This window comes from Staurois parvus, unplaced genomic scaffold (genome assembly GCF_062004578.1).
Source record: "Staurois parvus isolate SC_StPar_1 unplaced genomic scaffold, SC_StPar_1.0 ptg000522l, whole genome shotgun sequence".
Lineage (NCBI taxonomy): Eukaryota > Metazoa > Chordata > Amphibia > Anura > Ranidae > Staurois > Staurois parvus.
Window position 1 is genome coordinate 296,289 of NW_028318318.1, and position 20,399 is coordinate 316,687.

Consider the following 20,399-nt stretch of genomic DNA (forward strand, 5'->3'; position numbering starts at 1 on the left):
AATGTTGATTTAAAGTGAAATTCCACTTTAATACAGTTCATATTATCTTGCATTAAAGAGACAGTACCATGATTTTTTTTTCCAGGTTTCAAACACTTTAAACATTTGTCTGCCTCTCTTCTGATTTATACACCTCTGCTACATTGTGGGAATATAATTCTGCTACTTCCAGTTTCTACTGTTCCAGCAATTTAGTTTGTTTGCAGTTCAGCCTTTAGCTGGCCCCATTACAATCTGATTGTACAACATACTTTAGATTTATCAATAACCATTTAGCTTGAGGGCCTAACTGATTGCACCTGATTGATTTAATTATATAGTTTAGGTAGGCCCTCACTTTTTATGTACTGTAATTGATAGACCATTAAACCACTTCCCGTCTAGTGTATGTATATACTGCACATTCTGAATGGGAAGTAGTTTTACCAGGATCATGGCAACAGCTGCCGATCGTTTAGGTAAAAGTGACCCGAGCAGCTTCACAGCATCCTGATCACTTTTACAGGGATCAGGAGAAAGCCCCTCCCACCAGCCGCTGCCTGCCGCCATTCCTGGTCTACCAGGGAGCCTAGAACCACTGCAAGCGGTTGGGTCGTCTTCCAACAGAGGAGATGGAGGAACATCTGTTCCACCATCTCTGTGATGAATGAAAATGGAAGCAGCAAGGATTTCTTGACTTCAGGTTTTGGTGCTGTGTTCCTTTGGCTGGTATGATTTAATCAGCTGCCTTGGAGGGCAGAGGAGGGATCAGAGTTTCTGTCACTTCCAAAGGTATTTTAACTGCTATTTTACGTGTACTTTAAGTGTATTTTCATGAAAATTCATAAACCGCTGAGCAAATATCGTTTGACGCAAAGACTACAATTATATTTTCCAATACCTCTGTTTTCACAAAATCTCTAATAATTGGGGGCTTCTATGTAATTTTCTAGCAAAAAATGCTGATTTTAACATGTATGTAAAATATGTCAAAATTGCCCCAGGCGGCAAAAGGTTAAAGTGATAATAATGCCTCCATTTTTTATTTAAAATTTTTACCATCTCTGTGCAATGGCTTGGCACAGAGCAGCCCCGATCCTCCTCTTCTTGGGTCCCCTGCTGGCACTCCTGTCCCCTTCCCCCTGCTTAGTGTCCTCAGAGCAAGCTGCTTGGTCTGGGGGCATTCATGCATGCTGCTCCCAAGCCCCTCACTGGTTTGTCTATAAGACACACAGAGCTTGGCTGGGCCCCGCTTGCTCTTGACTGGCCTGCACAGAGTCTGACCTCAACCCAATAAAGCACCTTTGGGATGAATTAGAGCCGAGACTGCGAGCCAGACATGCTTGTCCGACATCAGTGCCTGACCTCAAAAATGAGCTTATGGAAGAATGGTCAAACATTCCCATAGACACACTCTTAAACGTTGTGGACAGCCTTCCCAGAAGAGTTGAAGCTGTTATAGCTGCAAAGGGTGGACAAACTCAATATTGAACCCTATGGACTAAGACTAGGATGCCATTAAAGTTCATGTGCTTGTAAAGACAGGCGTCCCATTACTTTTGGCTATATAGTGTATAGTCCTAAGTCAGATCTCTGTGGCCTTTTCAAAGTCAAATTATTTCAGGTTTATGTTAAAACTGACACAGTGAGCTACAATGGGGCTAGATAAGGATGTAATTGGTGTAGATGATTTGCAATGAGGACAGAAAGTAGGAAGCTTCCTCTTCAGATGAGTGCCACAGGATAAAGTCCTCCCAATTTAGTTTAAAGCCCATTTGAATACAAGCCAACAATAGGGTAGAAGCTTTTAACATAGTTTGAAAAGCTTAGACTGACAAGTGTTAATGCTTAAAGTACCTTGGTTTCTCCCCAGCAATGGCCAGTGCTGGGGAGCAATCAAGTTACTGTAAGCATTAGCACTTGGCAGTCTAAGCTTTTGGAATTATGTTAAAAGCTTCTACCCTATTTCTGGCTCGACTTCAATTGGGCTTTGAAGAGAGACTTCTTCAAGAAGGGATGCGATTGTATTGTAAAAACAAAATCCGTATATCCTTCTTCTTCTGGAGCAAAGTTGATAGGATAAAGGGTATATCTATTTAGACGTCTGGAAAAAGAGACTATAACTTTTGACCACGCAAATTGGGTAGAGTAGTCATTTTGAACTCTGATCATTTTAGATTTCTAAATATAGAGTGATGCCATACAGGACATACCTTGTAATTATGCAGTTATTTGCTTGATTAGCATTGTTGTGAATTTGGTGTAATTCTAAATAATACATTTTTGTTTCTTACTGTCTCTGAAAAGGCAGTGTTCACATCCCTCGTTCTTATCTTATTCAGGAACTACAGTCACGGTCTTAAATTTATTCAAGCATTTGCCAGTAAGAAAACAATATTTTTCAACCACAAAGAAATGCAAAGCAGAGCTCAAAAAAGTTCAAGACCTTCTAATGGCGTATGGAATTATTAAACCGGGCCTTAGGATTGTACTTGTACACAATAAGGTTAGTAAGCTTATCTGCCTAAACTGATCTTATTACCATGATTTGCTTGCAGTACTATTACAGCGTATCACATTTTAAAACAATGCTACCTTTTGTATAATGTATACACATGAACTACATCATACAGCCTCATCCAGTCCAACTTTATCTTGCTGTTATCAAAACCTTATCTTTGGTCGGACCAAAAATCATAGTGCACTTGAGTGAAATAACTTTGCATTTGAGAAAACCTTATTAAGCATCTGATTATATATTATCCTGTGCTTTTTTAACTTGTGCTTTGTGACAAAACCAATCACAATCCTTCAAAAACCTCATCATACATCTGACAAAACCTCTGTACATCCTGAAAAATCATAAAGTTGACAAGAGCCCATTGTACATTTGACATAACATCAAATATTTACTAGATGGCACTGTTAATAACAGTCATGCTGAAGCTCCATGTTTTATTTTTAATCCTCCTAAATCAAAGTCCATTACAAAGATGTTGTGTCACAGCCACAAGAGGGTGCTGGTGATTGTTATTGAAGCGAATTATGTTATGACATGGCAATGTTCTCTAAATTTTTTTCCCAGTCTGTGTGCTCTAACTAGTTAGGAAGCATTTGCTTTTGTAGAGAGAGAATGGGGAATGACTCTTTTATTGTTTGCTCTGGTTAAGGGTAAATCATTACATTTTATTCTGAAAACTGTGCAGCCTATTTCATGTATAAAGCTTCTTACGAGTCCTCACCAGTTCTGAGAAAAGGATTCAGAACCTCCTTGGTTGCCTGACTGTAATCTCCAGCCCCTTATCTTTTGTGTCTAAACTAAGCCCAAAATCTAATTTGTCTTGGATAAAGCAGGGAAGGAAGAACCTGTTAGTATTGCTGTCTGTGTCATTAAAGCCTAAGTGTAATAAAAAATTTTTTAAATTGGTATAAGGGATAGTACCTGCATTCAGTGAGAAGTATCCCTTGTGCTGCAGTCTGCAGTTTTAATTGAAATTTCAAGTTCTTTGCCCCCATCATATACCTGCAGCTGTGATCTTCGGTGCTGTAGGTGTTAATAGAGCTGAGGGACCTGTCACAGGCACTTGTCAAGTGTGCTCACAATACCTTCCCTTTCTGCCTCCCTCCTCCATTCATAGAAGCTCTACTATAGTTTACATGAATGAAAAATATTTGAAAGGTCTGCCTCCATAACTCATTTTCATTGATAATGGTACAGCCTGTGTGAATAAAAGAGGGGAATGCAAAGGATGGGCATAGTTGGCACTCTTGACCAGTGCCTGTGAGAGGTCCAGCGTCTGTTAACCCCCACAGCACTGAAAGATCATAGCTGCAGAGGGGTATCGGAGGGCAGAGAACTTTTGGTTTCAACTACAACAGTAGCCAGCATCACAAAGGACAGTTATCATTTAATGTAAGTACTGTCCTTTTGTCCTATTTTTTTAAAGGGATGTTTCAGGAAACTTAAAGTGATACTAGAGGTTCATTTTTTTTTTCTTTTTTGTAAAATAACAAACATGTTATACTTACCTTGGCTTGCAAATCTCATAAAGCCATATTTTATTCACAATAGAAAATAGAAAACATATCAAATGTTTAAAAAGAGAAAATATGCCATTTTAAGAAAAAATAAGGTAATTTTGAAAATGATGGTAGCATGTTTTTATGTAGATTTATACTATGTCCCAACTTTTTTTTTTTAATTATGTTTGTATGAATGACAGAATTGCATAAACACTATGGGGTTTATTTACTAAAACTGGAGAGTGAAAAATCTCATGCAGTTGTGTATGGTAGCCAAGCAGCTTCTAACTTCAGCTTGTTCAATTAAGCTTTGACAAAAAAAAACGGAAGCTTATTGGTTCCATGCAGAGCTGCACCAGATTTTGCACACTCCAGTTTTAGTAAATCAACCCTTTCATTTGCATTGGTGTTCAGCGGTGACACAAACTGCTGTGGTGTTCAGCACTAACATTAACTGCATTGGTGCTTGATTGCAACACTAACTTTGCATTGGTGCTCAGCGGAAACATTAACTTTCCATTGGTACTCAGCAGCAACACTAACTTTGCATTGGTGCTCAGCGGCAACACTAAGTTTGCATTGGTGCTCAGCGGCAACACTAACTTTGCATTGGTGCTCTGCGGCAACACTAACTTTGCATTGGTGCTCTGCGGCAACACTAAGTTTGCATTGGTGCTCTGCGGCAACACTAAGTTTGCATTGGTGCTCTGCGGCAACACTAACTTTGCATTGGTGCTCTGCGGCAACACTAGCTTTGCATTGCTGCTCAGCGGCAATGCTGACTTTGCATTGGTACTCAGAGGCAACTCTGCTACATCACTTACTTTGCATTGGTACTTATTGTATAAACTCTGACTTTGTATTGGTGCACAATGCTCACTACAAAACATTGTCTTTGCACTGGTGATCAAAGACTGCTTGAAAATAGTAGCGAAGCCAAGAAACGAGCGTTCCAATTTTAATGTTATGAATTTGAGCAGTAGGAGGTAAAAGGTAATAACACCAAAGGAAGTGGGCAAATAAATAAAAATTCTGTAAGGTTTGATACACTGGCTTGTATTACCACTGTCACCGCTGTATTCAGGCAAACCACATTTCTGCGACTGGAAGACACCTACTTGCTTTTGCTTTGATGCAAGTTCTGAGAAATCTGCAACATTGGTATCTGAAAGTGAAACATCCTGCAGTGTGACATCAGGAGCCAGAATAATAAGCACAGTAGCAAATTAGCAGTAGCTGCAGGTTGAACACTGAAGCCACCATTGGTCAGATGCAACAGCGGTAGGACCCCAGGGGGAACCTTAACTGTTAATAAACCCTGCTATAGGTAATGCAAATTTTCCACCAACTGTGTTCCTTAACCACTTCCTGTCCGGACACTTTTACCCCTTCCTGTCCAGGGCAATTTTTAGCTTTCAGCGCTATCACACTTTGAATGACAATTGCGCGGTCATGCAATACTGTACCCATATGAATTTTTTACCATTTTTTTGAGACAGATAAAGCTTTATTTTGGTGGTATTTATTCACCGCTGGGATTTTTATTTTTTTTACTATGTAAATGAAAAAGTTAAAAAATTTTGAAAAAAAGTGTTTTTTTAAATAAAATTTTGCAAATAAATAATATTTCATCATAAATCTTAGCCAAAATTTATTCCGTTATTTTTTTAGTAAAAAAAAAAATCCAAATTAGTTTATAACCAAAAATTATAATTTTTAAACATTTTTTTTTACATTTTATTTTTTTTATATTATTATTTTTTATTTTTATTTATTTATTTATTTTTTACATACTGTCACCCTAGCAGTACACTGTCACCATGGTGACACTGTACTACTTGTGGAGGGTGATGAAGATTTTTTTTTTTTTTTTACACTGATTGCTTTTACACCCATATAGGATGTAAAAGCAATCATTTCTCTTTCTCTCTGTCTGCATTCCTGCAGTCATTGAGAATTACTGAGTGAGCTGTGAGTGGTCACAGCTTGTCACATGGTACAAGGCTGTTGTGAATAGCCTTGTACCATGTGACCTCTGTGATCATTCACAGATTTCACACATAGTAAGCAATGATGTCACAAGTGACATCTTGCTTACTACTTTGCATGTGATCACTGATTGGCCAATCAGTGATCACATGATCGGGACCTCGTACAGAGGTCCCGTCCGACGATCGGTGTTTCACTGTGTCCGGAGGACACAGCAGGCACCGGATCGCGGTGGTGCGCGCTCCCAGGGAGCGCGCACAGCTAGAAAAGGCGGGTGCCGTTTATGGACGGCAACCCGACCCTGGACTGCCACCGCCCTGCCGTTTATAAACAGCAGGCGGACGGTAAGAGGTTAATGCTTCATTTTTTTGGCAAGTTGTTAATTTATATGTAAGGCAGAATCTAACTTTACTTTTCAAAAATACTGTACCTGGATTATGTATAGTACTCTTTGAATGTAAGGGCAGATATTATAATTAGTAAGTGACAGCAGAAGCAGCTTGCTTGTAGGCATGGTTTGTCTGTTTGAAATATCAGCTGAAGCCCAGGAGGAGTCACTGTGAGGTGTTATTCCCTTTTGTATTGCCAGGAATATCAATATTACATGTATAATATGTCAACTTGAGCTATTAAGATTTGTAAACATGCTTTTTACAGTAGGTGATAATTAGAAGAAAACATGTGAAAAGCTTTGCCAACTGGCTAGACAAGACTAATACGTAGGGTTTGCCATTGTAGGTGGACTAAAGCTGAAAAGAGTAGGCCCAATTGTAGCGGATATCCTGTTGCACCAGAGGCAAGAGCAAGGGTTTGAAAGCTCTTTGCTTCAGGATGGTAGCTTGGGAGCGCTTCGCAAAAACCTGGATCTTGTAGCCAGCAACTTCCATATCCGCATTCACTGTGGCATGCCGCATTACTGCTTACTTGATTAGAAAAAAGTGGCTTGACAATAGTGTCTCTTGGAGGCCCCTCCAGCTTTGGGGGAACTAGGGCCCTGTAGATGTGGTCTATCAATTCTGGCACAGCAGACTTCATGGGAGAATGCGTGACGGAAGTGATATCTTTTACTCTCTCTGGGAGATTATAGCGTTGGGCTTGGGTTTTCAAGATTGTGAATTTTAGCATTTGCCTCCTCCAAGCAATCTTGTAATTCAGTAAACATTTTAGAGTTTTTAGCCACCCTATGAACCGTGTCATCAACTTTAGATTCATTACTGGCTAGGCGTTGGCTTTATTCCTGGAAATCCTGTTTTAAATCAGAAGCCAGTTTAGATGTGGCCTTCCCTAGCTCTCTTTGTAACACATCAGCAAAAGCAAGCAATGAACACAGAGTCCCCTGAGTACTGTGGTGGAGCGGAAGCGGGGGAACCCACTGGACTGTCTGGGTCAGGTTCTATTCTGGCTAAGGAAAATGCCATTTCTTTATCCAATGCTGATGAGGTGCGGGACACATGGCCTATGGTGTGTATTGAGAGCTGGGAGGGAGATCTGGCAGAACAAGAGAGGGAGCAAGGATGATCCGCCGGCTCACCTGTAAGTTGTGCAACAGTGGAGGAGTCCATGGAGCTATCCCTAGGTCCAGTGGGTTTAGTCTTGGTCCTCTGTGGCTGCGGCTTCCCGCTCTCTGGAACTGGCGCCAGTCACCATTTTGCCTCATCTCCCCGCCACGTGTGTATCGGGTTTTGAGAGCTGCTCTTGGTGCTTCCCCTCTGTCTGGAGTGACATGGAGCAGGTCACCGCCACTGTAGAAAGGAGCAGGAAGAAAAGGGAAGTGTGTGTGACGTCGGGCACCGCTAATTATACAGTTGTGGCCAAAATTATTCAACCCCCACTGAAATTGAGTGTTTTGGCCAGTTTGACATTGCTTTTGATCATTCAGTCATCTTGCTTACATTTACATTAAAGAGGCACTTGTAGGTCAGACAAATATAACATAACAGTTATAATGAAATAACCACAAATGTCTTTTCTGTGCTCACAGCATTATCAGTTTTATTCAACCCCCAAGTGACATTCAATCTTAGTACTTAGTACAGCATCCTTTTACAGTTATAACAGCTTTTAAACGTGAAGCATAGCTTGACACAAGTGTCTTGCAGCGATCTACGGGTATCTTCGCCCATTCTTCATGGGCAAAGGCCTCCAGTTCAGTCACATTCTTAGGCTTGCGCACTGCAACTGCTTTCTTTAAGTCCCACCAGAGGTTCTCAATCGGATTTAAGTCTGGTGACTGCGATGGCCACTCCAAAATGTTCCAGCCTTTCCTCTGCAACCATGCTCTAGTGGACTTGGAGGTATGCTTGGGATCATTGTCCTGTTGAAAGGTCCAACGTCTCCCAAGCCTCAGGTGTGTGACGGACTGCATCACGTTTCCATCCAATATCTCCTGGTACTGAAGAGAATTCATGGTACCTTGCACACGCTGAAGCTTCCCTGTACCTGCAGAAGCAAAACAGCCCCAAAGCATGATTGACCCTCCACCATGCTTCACAGTAGGCAAGGTGTTCTTTTCATCATAGGCCTTGTTCTTCCTCCTCCAAACATAGCGTTGATCCATGGGCCCAAACAGTTCTAATTTTGTTTCATCAGTCCACAGAACACTATCCCACAACTTTTGTGGTTTGTCCACATGGCTTTTGGCATACTGCAGTCGACTCTTCTTATTCTTTGGAGACAGCAAGGGGGTACGCCTGGGAGTTCTGGCACGGAGGCCTTCATTACGCAGTGTGCGTCTTATTGTCTGGGCTGAAACTTCTGTACCCACATCTGACAAATCTTTTCTCAGTTCCTCAGCAGTCACACGGGGACTTCTCTCCACTCTACGCTTCAGGTAGCGCACAGCAGTCGAAGTCAGCATCTTCTTTCTGCCACGACCAGGTAGCGTTTCAACAGTGCCCTTTGCCTTGAATTTGCGAATGATGCTTCCTAAGGTGTCTCTTGGTATGTTTAACATCTTTGCAATCTTCTTATAGCCATTGCCCTTCCTGTGAAGAGAAATCACCTCTTCTCTTGTCTTCCTGGACCATTCTCTTGCCTTCACCATGTTTGTAACCACACCAGTAAATGTCTAGAAGGAGCTGAGTATCACAGTCATTTTAAAGCTGCCTAATTGGTGCTTATTATGCTTGATTGCTGCTCGGTGACATCCACAGGTGTTTTCAATACCTGATGGAAAGCACCTGTATGAACCTCTGTTCTTCAGAGTGGTAGTCTTTAAGGGGTTGAATAATTGTGGCAATGAAGAAACCACATAAGAACCATTTACTACTGTATTACATAAACAATTGATGTCATTTTAGTTGCATTTGGGTAGTTACAACGTCCTTGTAGGATTTGATTCTGAATACAATTCCAAATGTACACTATAGTCCCTAAACCCCTTTACAGCATTGGGGGTTGAATAATTTTGGCCACAACTGTAGCTTAAAGAGCTGGGAGTGTGCGGAGCAGTTCAGCATTGCATCTGTTCTCGCCGCCCACACATGTGCTTTGTTTAGAGGGTTTTTTTTTTAACTTTTTTATACAACTGATTCAACTTGTGAAGTTTTTTTTATGTGTTTTTTTTTTTTTAAAACAAAAAGAGTGGCTGCAACGTTAGGCCGGTAAGGCAATATAAATACAAACGTTAAATGTGACTGATGTGCAGTTTGATAGCTTAAGGTGAACATCAAAAAGCACTTATAAAGAATGTTTCAACGCAGGTGGAGGGCAGGACGTCAGAAGAGGGGGTCGTTTTTTAACAGTCTGGTTTGATACCACTAGGTGCATTGGAAACCTTGTGCTATTAACTTTGTGCTATATAAACTTTACTCCTTTCTGTTCTATTGTAAAATAGTAATGTTTGTTGTGTTGCTTACAGCCGTGTCTTTACTTTGAGAGAGGATAGTTTTGTTTCTACTGATTGAACACAAGAGGATGGTATTGAGCTGTCGTTACACTTAATATCCTTGGCATTTCTGTGTGCTTTTATCACTTCGTGATAGAGTATTCTTACAGGTGCAGGCGTGAAAAAGGATGACGAAACAATCCATAATGTGTATGTTGGCAAAAGAGGAGAGGGATGGTTAGGATATTAGTAATATAAATCATATGATAACTGCAGTCCCTGGTATAAATGTAGCTGCTGTGCAAGGTAACTGTGCCAGGAAGCTGAACGAGCACAAAGTTCAGCAGTGGGTTCTTATTCCATCTGTGGTGTAGGAATCTTGATGGGGAAGCTGGCAGCCCTCGGGTCAGCATTTACTTGAAGATTGAATATAGTGTCATCAGGTCAAAGCTCCAGAGATAAGCTGCTCTGAATTTATGTCAGGCAGGATTATGGCTTAATTCCAGAGTTGAGGTATGTGCAGATCTGCACTAATTTTATTTTAGCAGAAAAGTTTGCTAGAATATTATGAAAAATAAGTCTTTTTACAAGGTTTCAATAATTAATTAGTTGTGTAATCTCTTCCATAACATCTCGCTGTTGCACAGCATTTTCAAAGTTCAAGTAGATGCAACTGTGTTAATGTTTGGTGAAAATGGCATTTAATAGATATTTAAAAACAACAATAACTCTATTTCCTGACCTTTCGAAAAGTAAGTGTCATGTACCTGGTCAAGGGCGAACAAAGAGATTGCTTTCCCTTACATCTCCTGTCCTGTTTCTCCTGGAGGTGGTGACAGGATATAAAAGGGCACGGAGTGGCATGGGTGCGTTGTAGGAGATCCTGACTGGAAGAACCTTGCAGTAAGTTATGGACTCGTGAGCTGGCAGATGTGGAGACACAGCAGCAGGTGCAGAACCGCGGTCAGCAAGCAGGCAGATGTAGCATACTCTGGTAGATGCGGAGGAACTGTAGCTGGTACAGAACAGCAGGCTATCAAGTAAATGCATGCAGGATCTCGGGTGGTTAGGCAGGCAGGAGTCGATATCGGCCAGGCAACAGAGGTGCAGAATCTGGAACCGGGAACGGAGCCAGGCCGGGGTCAGTATTGGGCGAGCAGAGGAGGTACCAAAACAGAAGGCAAAAGGCAGGGTCAGGACACAAGCCAAAATTAGCAACAGGGTATCAGGGACAAGCAGGGTCAAGACAAACCAGGTAGTACAGGATCAGATCACAAATGGTAGAAGCTGACAATCACTCAGCAATTTTCTGGTGCTACTTTAAATAGGCAAGTGAGCTCCAAATATTCATGCTTGCTCACTCCAATGCACATGTATGGGCACGCACGTGCGTTAGTGCTTGTCTAGTTGTCATTTGAGAATTATGAATATGCACACATCTTCGTGCATGACCGTGCATTAGAGTTCCCTGACAGTAAGTAAGAAAATAATGGGCTTTGGGCAAAAAATTAAATGTGTGCTTCACTGCAGTCATTTGGGGTTATCTTTTAGTGATTTAGGGGTTATGTTTCATTGGGTTTGTTACATACACTTGCAAACTTACAACTTAAAATGGAATGTAACTGCTCTTAAAATTAATCCCCTGCCCCCGCCCCTGTCCTGTGCCACCATTAAAAAAAAAAAAGGCAATTGGGAGGTAGTAGAGGCTGGCAGTGCATCCTTACACACTCATAGGATTTCCACACAAATGCCAGCATCTTCTGGTGGATGGCCACTATAGTGTCCCAAGGTATTGTGCACTTGATAGACATCTGTCGCAAACATGCAGCTTACTAAAACACTGTGATGTAGCAATCCCAGGAGGCAGTGAGGTCCAGCCTAGGCCAGAAACCCAGAAAGCCTTGCAGCACAAAAAGAAGCAACATGGTAGAAATAGAATAAAACATTTTGCATTTGTGGAAGAGGGAGGGGGGAGGAACAAAGACATTGCTCTTTAGGTGAGTTAAGTTCTGCTTTAACTACAGTGGGTTGCCATGGCCTTAAACTTTTCTCATTTTATACCTAACAAATACATGGCAAGTTGTATTTGCTATGTACTTCTGATTCCTCTAATTTTCCTATCTTAAACCATTGGTAAAACTAGATTTTGTTCCTTTGCAAACAATCAGACATATGTTTGTTGGTAGTGTTTTACAGACAAGTCTCTAACTACAAGTAACATTAATGGCCAACATGGTTCTCTATCTCAAATTTGATCTTCTATCTCAAATCAAGCTTCTTCCTTTATCACTTTTTAGTCTTTTGTAGTCTTCACTGCTTTCAGTGCTGTCTCTCTTGTTTTTCTTAGGTGTTTACTCTATAAAACGCCAGATGTTACAGGCAAGGAAGAATACAGAAATAGTATGTTCAAGTTTTTGGTCAGTATCTGAAAGCAGAATTCTCCCCCATAGTTCTTTTGGTGCTTCAAGAGCCAGATTGTATCTTTTTCTACTAAGTAACAGTAACCAGCACCTTACATTTACTTCTTCCTTTTTTTGTGTTATCCCTAAATCCCCAAAATGGCATCTGCCATAAAGCGGTTCTCCAGCTTCCTGTAAAAAAAAAAAAGGAAAAATCAGCAGCTACAAAAACTGATCTTTGTCTTGTCCCAGGTGCCGGCATCTTAACTGTGGGCACCCTGCTGTGACAGCTTGCAGCTTCACAGCCAGGTGCCCACTGCTCATGCATGAGTAGTACTAGTACTGCATATTGTGAATGTTCCTGCAGTCTTTTGGGACTTGTCACGTGTCCCAGAATACTTCAGGGAGAGAGGGGGAGAACTTCTGCTTCCAGTTGCCTGTGACTAAAAAGCCACTTACAAACTTCAAAGACAAACAAGCATGTAAGTCATAAATGGTGCTGGTGCCAGCTCCAGACAGGCGTTGGTGACGTCCGCACAATCTCCACCCAGCCCTGATGTATGTTTCGTTGCAATAGACATTGTCAAGGGGATCAGGTGACTGTGCTGATGTGCATGATGAGTTTAAATAGACACAAGCGAGTTCACAGTGACTGCACCTACACTAAAACTAGTATTAGACTCCAATAATAAATAAAAAATTACTGACCGTACAACCATCACTGCCGAATTAATGGGGAAAAATCTTATATAGAACATTTATAAAATCTAGCCACAATATAATCTGAATGCTTACTCCCCCCAGTGGTAGAAAGTATAAAAATCCTACCACATTATAGTCTGAGTATTCACCCCCCCGTGGTAAAAAATGAAATAACCATTCTATCTAGAAAATACCATTGAATTTAAAATGTAATAATGTACTAAATAGTATATTAAAATCAGGTTCTAATGCCAATCATATTTTATTTCAGCAACCCCCAATATCTATAAGTACCATAATATTCTTACATCCTGATATTCTTACAGTATAACCTACACTATCAACTGTTATTGATGAAACAGTTGATGTCCCATTCAGTATTATGACCATAGGATGCATAAGATTTTAAATGAAAAATCCATCTCATTTCAAGCTGAGACACACCTCTAATCTTACTGCCTCCTCTCCATCATGTTTATAGATTATAGGGATAGATAAATTTGAACTGTCTGGAGCCGGCACTAACGGCGTTTGAAGTTTTGACTTTGAAGTTTGTAAGTGGCTTTTTATTTATTAGAATAAATCATTTGTACGTTATCACACTATCCAGAGTATTATCTTTTTTGATTGCGCACACAGTGGACCACAATACAGGAGGAGGGGAGATACTGAAGTCTGTGGCACTTTTCCATCTAGAATGTTACAAGCAAAATTTGTTCAGCATCATGCTCTGTTAGACTGCCTATAATCTGGGGTCTAACTATTCGGTAAGGAGCAGTGTGTTTTTTGTGGTGGTGGGCACGAAAGTCTCTATTTCAGTACACACGTGGAGGATTATTGTGGACACGGCTGTTCATCATAATCCGAATTTTGTCATTAGGAGACTTTTTCATTGTTTGGTGATTCATGCATTTTGACTTAATAATATTGGTTGGAGAACATTTAACGTATAAGTGACTCACTATTGGTATATTTTTTACCAATAGCGCAACAACTGGATATCACTTATTGAGTATTTGTATTGGTATTTTTGAGTGCTGCTATCGTTTCACTGGTTATTTCATTTTATGGTTCACAGTTTGTTTTATATATATATATATATATATATATATATATATATATATATATATATATATATATATATATATTATTAGTGGTTTAATATGGTACATATCATCAGACTCAGAGATCAACATTTTTAAAGAAAAAAAATTTAAAAGCCCTAAAACGCAGTTTTTCAGACAGAATTGTAAGATATTACAACAGGAAAGGCGCTTATAAGTGCAGTAGTAGAGGCAATTTATTTGCACAAGATTAAAAACTCTTACTAAGGATCATACAATAAAAGCTCATGAATCAACTAAGCTTCAGTCAGTGTCAATGGGAACCATTTGGCTGACCAGCGGCTGCAGGGATGGTGGAACGCAGGAGAAATATGGCTCCTATCTTGCCTTACAGAGTCCGCTTCCACTTATTGAAGAGCTGCCCTACTTCCCTCTTGGTTCCTGCATATGCTCCTTTGCAAAAGGTACCATTTTGCTTCTGCGTTCCATCTTCCACACAGCCACTGGTTGGCTGAGCGGTTCCTATTGACACTGACTCGACTTTGATTCACGATCTTTTGTAAGTGTTTTTAATCTTGTGTCTGAATAAATTGCCTCTACTACTGCACTTAAAATCTCCTTTCCTGTTGTCTATCTTTCCTGTCGCAGTCCACTTCCACTCATTGAAGAGCTGCTCTAGTACCTTCTTGGTTCCTAGATATTCCCTTCTCCAAATGGTGACCAGGTGTGCCTGCATCCTAGAGGTTCGGTTCGTGCAAAGGAACCCTATGAACCTTTTTTAATTATATTGTGCATGACAGACTCCCTTGTCTTAGGCAGATAGCTTGATACAAGCTTACCTGCTGTCTCTTATGCTAGCCACAATCTAATTTTTCCATTGAAAATTTTCCTTTTATGAATGTTCGATTTTTCTAGTCGTTAGTAGGGTCAAATCAATGTTTGTTTTCTACTACAGTAACAGGAAAAAAAAATCAAAAGAGCAAATTAGAAAGCTTTTCTCAGTGTATGTGGTTTTTGTTCAGAAATTACATTTATTTTAAAATTGAATGATAAAAGCAAGTGAACTTTTTGAATGACATTCGTCCATTCATCGAATTTACAAAGAATTTTTATAGGAATATTCTCATCTGAAAATCGATATGTGTATGGCCAGCATAAGACATTTAAGCTGAGTACACATTATAAGTAAATCTGATTGTTCAATTGTTGTATAGTGTGTACTCAACTTTTAACATCTGATTCAGACTTTACAAACAAAAATTTCTGAACGGACAGGCTCTAAAAGTTTTCACATACATGAACAGAACGAACGATTTTCATTTAATTTGTATTGATTTTGTACAAGAAAAATCAGATAGATATGACTGCTCATGACAATAAACAATTTATGTTACAACATTTCTACATCAGACAAACAAAAAAAAGTCTTTGTCCAAGACATTTCGTACAATTAGTATCATGCTCGGGTTCGTCTTGCTGCAAAACATCGAGGAAAATTGGACGATTGTTTGCCAGATTTTCTTATAGTGTGTACCCAGCTTTAGTAGCAGCAGCATCTGTTATATCCTATACAGTGAAGGAAATAAGTATTTGATCCCCTGCTGATTTTGAATGTTTGCCCATTCACAAAGAAATGATCAGTCTAAAAATCGAATGGTAGGTGTATTGTAACACTGAGAGACAGAATAGCAACAAAGAATTCAAAAGAAATGTTTGTCTAACAAATTATGCACTGATTTGCATATTCATGAGGAAAATAAGTATATGATCGCCTTCACAAAACATGAGGTAGTACTTGACACAAAACATGACTTAGGTGGCAAATCCCTGGTTGGCAATCACAAAGGTCAGACGTTTCCTGTAGTTGACCACCAGATTTGCACACATTTGAGGGGGGATTTTGGCCCACTCCTCTTGGTAGATCCTCTCCAAATCATTAAGGAAGGTTTGGAGGTTGATGTTTGGCAACTCAAACTTTCAGCTCTCTCCACAGATTTTCAATCGGTTTAAGGTCTGGAGACTGGCTAGGCCACTCCAGGACCTTAATATGCTTCTTCTTGAGCCACTCCTTTGTTGCCTTGGCCGTGTGTTTTGGGTCATTGTCATGCTGGAACACCCACCCACGACACATTTTCAATGCCCTGGCTGAGGGAAGAAGGTTCATACCCAAGATTTGACGGTACATTGCCCCTTCCATCGTCCCTTTGATGCGGTGCAGTTGTCCTGTCCCCATTAGCAGAAAAACACCCCCAAAGCAGAATGTTTCCACCACTATGTTTGACAGTTGGGCTGGTGTTCTTGGGGTCATAGGCAGCATTCCTCCTCCTCCAAACACTGCTAGTTGAGTTGATGCCAAAGAGCTCAATTTTGGTCTCATCTGACCACAACACTTTCAACCAGTCCTCCTCTGCATCATTCAGATGTTCAGTGGAAAACTTCAGATGGGCCTGGACATGTGCTTTCTTGAGCAGAGGGACCATGCAGGCACTGCAGGATTTCAATCCTTGTTGGCGTAGTGTGTTGCCAATTGTTTTCTTGGTGACTGTGGTCCTAGCTGCCTGGACATCATTGACAAGATCCTCACGTGTAGTTCTGGGATGATTCCTTACTGTTCTCATGATCTTTGACACTCCACAAAGTGAGATCTTGCATGGTGCACCAGACCTAGGGAGACTGACAGTTGTTTTGTGTTTCTTCCATTTGCGAATCATTGCACCAACTGTTGTCACCTTCTCACCAAGCTGCTTGGCGATAGTTTGGTAGCCCAGTCCAGCCTTGTGTAGGTCTACAATCTTGTCCCTGACATCCTTGGACAGCTCTTTGGTCTTTGCCATGGTGGAGAGTTTGGAATCTGATTGTTTAATTGCTCCCGTGGACAGGTGTCTTTTATACAGGTAACAAAATGGGACCATGCAGGCACTCCCTTTAAGAGACTGCTTCTAAACTCAGCTTGTTTCCTGTATGAAAGACACCTGGTAGCCAGAAATCCTGCTAAATGATAGGGGATCAAATATTTATTTCCCTCATGAACATGCAAATTCATGCATAATTTGTTAGACATGCATTTCTTTTGAAAATGTTGTTGCTATTCTGTTTCTCAGTGTTACACTACACCTACCATTCAATTTTTAGACTGATCCTTTCTTTGTGAGTGGGCAAACATTACAAATCAGCAGGAGATCAAATACTTTATTTCCTTCACTGTATATTATAATAAATATACCCAGAAGTAGGATATATAGGGTATTTTAACTGGGAGTCAGACATGAATCTGTGTGAAGGGTGGAGGGGGAATATCGTAAAGTAGTACTAAAGGCTGAGACTTTTTTGCATGGATATAGTGCACAATACTGGTAAAATATTTAATTTAAATTTAATTGTAATGACTTCATATTACCTCCAGTCTATCAGCCTTTAGCTTCTCTTGGTTCAGATGCTGTTCCTTCCTGCACAGAGCCCTTAAAGTGATTGTAAACATTGCTTTTTTTTGGAACCACCTCAACCCTGGTCATCTTCACCCCTTTTTTGCCAAAGCCAATTTTCAGCTTTCAGTGCTGTCACATTTTGAATGACAACTACTCAGTCATGCAACACTTTACCCAAATTAAATTTTTATTATTTTATTGAGACAAATAGAGCTTTATTTTAGTGGTATTTAATAACCATAAGTAAAAATACCACAAAATAAAAAAAAACACTTTTTCTCAGTTTCTGTTATGAAGTTTTGCAAATAAATAATCTTTCTTCACAAAATTAGGCCAAAATGTATTCTGCTACATTTCTTTGGTAAAAAATAATGCAAATCAGTATATAATATTTAGCCTGTGTGAAAGTTAGAGTCTACAAACTAGGGTGTATATATATTTGAAAATTGATCAGTTGTGATGTACTACCTGCCGATCTCATTTCATGGGGCCCTAAAATGCCAGGACAGTACAAATACTCCCAAATGACCCCTTTTTGGAATGTAGAGAGTCCAAGGTATTTAGGTTTTTGAAGCTGTATGTTTTTTGGCACTATTTTTTGGACAGAAAATGCGTGTGCATGTATGTACAGTATATCAGTATATGTGTGTATATACAGTTGTATTCAAAATAATAGCAGTGTGTTGAAAAAAGTGAATAAAGCTCAAAATCCTTCTAATAGCTTTTGTTTCCATACACACAAATGCATTGGGAACACTACACATTCTATTCCAAATCAAAACATGAAGAAAAATACAGTTGCAAGAAAAAGTATGTGAACCCCTTGGGATTACGTGGAGTTTTGCATGAATTGGGCATACAATGTGCTCTGAACGTCATCTAAGTCACAACAATAGAAGAACACAGTCTGCTGAACATAATACTACACAAACATTAGATGTTGCCATGGTTTAATTGCACATAACATGTAAACATTCACAGTGCAGGGAGGAAAAAGTATGTGAGGCCCTAGCTTAATGACTTCTCCCAGAGCTAATTGGAGCCAGGAGTGAGCCAACCTTGACTCCAATCAGTGTGATGATATTGGATGTGTTGCTGACAGCTGTCCTGCCCTTAAAAAACACACACCTGTTTTGGGTTTACTGGTTTCAAGAAGCACTGTCTGATGTGAACCATGCCTCGCAGAAAAGAGCTCTCAGAAGACCTACCATCAAGAATTGTTGACTTGCATGAAGCTGGAAAGGGTTACAAAAGTATCTCCAAAAGCCTTGATGTTCATGTGTCCACGGTAAGACAGACTGTCTACAAATGGAGAAAGTTTAGCACTGTTGCTACTCTCCCTAGGCGTGGTCGTCCTGTAAAAATGACTGCAAGAGCACAGAGCAGAATGCTGCATGAGGTAAAGAAGAATCCCAGAGTGTCAGCTAAAGACCTACAGAAATCTCTGGCACATGCTAACATTTTTGTTGACACATCTACAATAAGGAAAACATTAAACAAGAATGGAGTACATGGGAGGACACCACGGAGGAAGCCATTGCTGTCCAAAAAGAATATTGCAGCACGTTTGAAGTTTGCAAAAGAGCACCTGGATGTTCCACAGCACTACTGGCAAAATATACTGTGGACAGATGAAACCAAGATTGAGTTATTTGGGAAGGACACACAACACTATGTGTGGAGAAAAAAAGGCACAGCACACCAACATCAAAACCTCATCCCCACTGTGAAACATGGCGGAGGGAGCATCATGGTTTGGGGCTGCTTTGCTGCCTCAGGGCCTGGATGGATTGTTGTCTTTGATGGGAAAATGAATTCCAGAGTTTATCAAGACATTTTGCAGGAAAACGTACGAACATCTGTCCGCCAACTGAAGCTCCGCAGAGGATGGGTGATGCAACAGGACAATGACCCAAAGCATACAAGTAATTCAACAAAACAATGGCTGCAACAGCACAGAATACGCCTTCTGGAGTGGCCCAGTCAGAGTCCTGACCTCAACCCGATTGAAATGCTGTGGCATGACCTTAAGAGAGAGATTCACACCAGACATCCTAAGAATATTGCTACACTGAAACAGTTTTGTGAAGAGGAGTGGTCCAAAATTACTCCAGATCGTTGTGCAGGTCTGATCTGCAACTACAGGAAACGTTTGGTTGAGGTTATTGCTGCCAAAGGAGAGTCAACCAGTTATTAAGTCCAAAGGTTCACATACTTTTTCCTCCCTGCACTGTGAATGTTTACATGTTATGTGCAATTAAACCATGGCAACATCTAATGTTTGTGTAGTATTATGTTCAGCAGACTGTGTTCTTCTATTGTTGTGACTTCGATGACGTTCAGAGCACATTTTATGCCCAATTCATGCAAAACTCCACGTAATCCCAAGGGGTTCACATACTTTTTCTTGCAACTGTATATCAAATTTGTGCTGTTCCTCTAAAAAAATTGAAGAAAAGTGAATATTAGACTGTTCAAAAAAATAGCAGTGTTTGTATTCTTCTTTACAAACTCAAACATTCACTATATAAACTGAAAAATGTTTGAAGATTTTGCTTTCCTTTGAATCACTTAATTAATATTTAGTTGTATAAGCAATGTTTCTGAGAACTGCTGTACATCTGTGTTGCATGGAGTCAACCAACTTCTGGCACCTGTGAACAGGTATTCCAGCCCAGGATGATTGGACTACATTCCACAGTTCTTTTCTATTTTTTGGTTTTGCCTCAGAAACTGCATTTTTGATGTCACCCCACAAGTTTTCTATTGGATTAAGATCCGGGGATTGGGCTGGCCACTCCATAACGTCAATCTTGTTGGTCTGGAACCAAGATGTTGCACGTTTACTGGTGTGTTTGGGGTCGTTGTCTTGTTGGAACACCCATTTCAAGGGCATTTCCTCTTCAGCATAAGGCAGCATGACCTCTTCAAGTATTCTGATGTATTCAAACTGATCCATGATCCCTGGTATGGGATAAATAGGCCCAACACC

General features: G+C 40.3%; 1 protein-coding gene across 8 annotated transcripts in view; it reads left to right on the forward strand.

Annotated features, from left to right (window-relative positions):
* The window catches only part of PMS1 (PMS1 homolog 1, mismatch repair system component), a 438,300-nt gene that overhangs the window by 102,426 nt on the left and 315,475 nt on the right, over positions 1 to 20,399 (forward strand). For all 8 annotated transcript variants that reach the window (XM_089690202.1, XM_089690198.1, XM_089690205.1 and 5 more), the window contains one exon: positions 2,322 to 2,485. In XM_089690202.1, the coding sequence (XP_089546328.1) occupies positions 2,322 to 2,485 (164 nt within the window). The remainder of the gene's footprint in view (positions 1 to 2,321; positions 2,486 to 20,399) is intronic.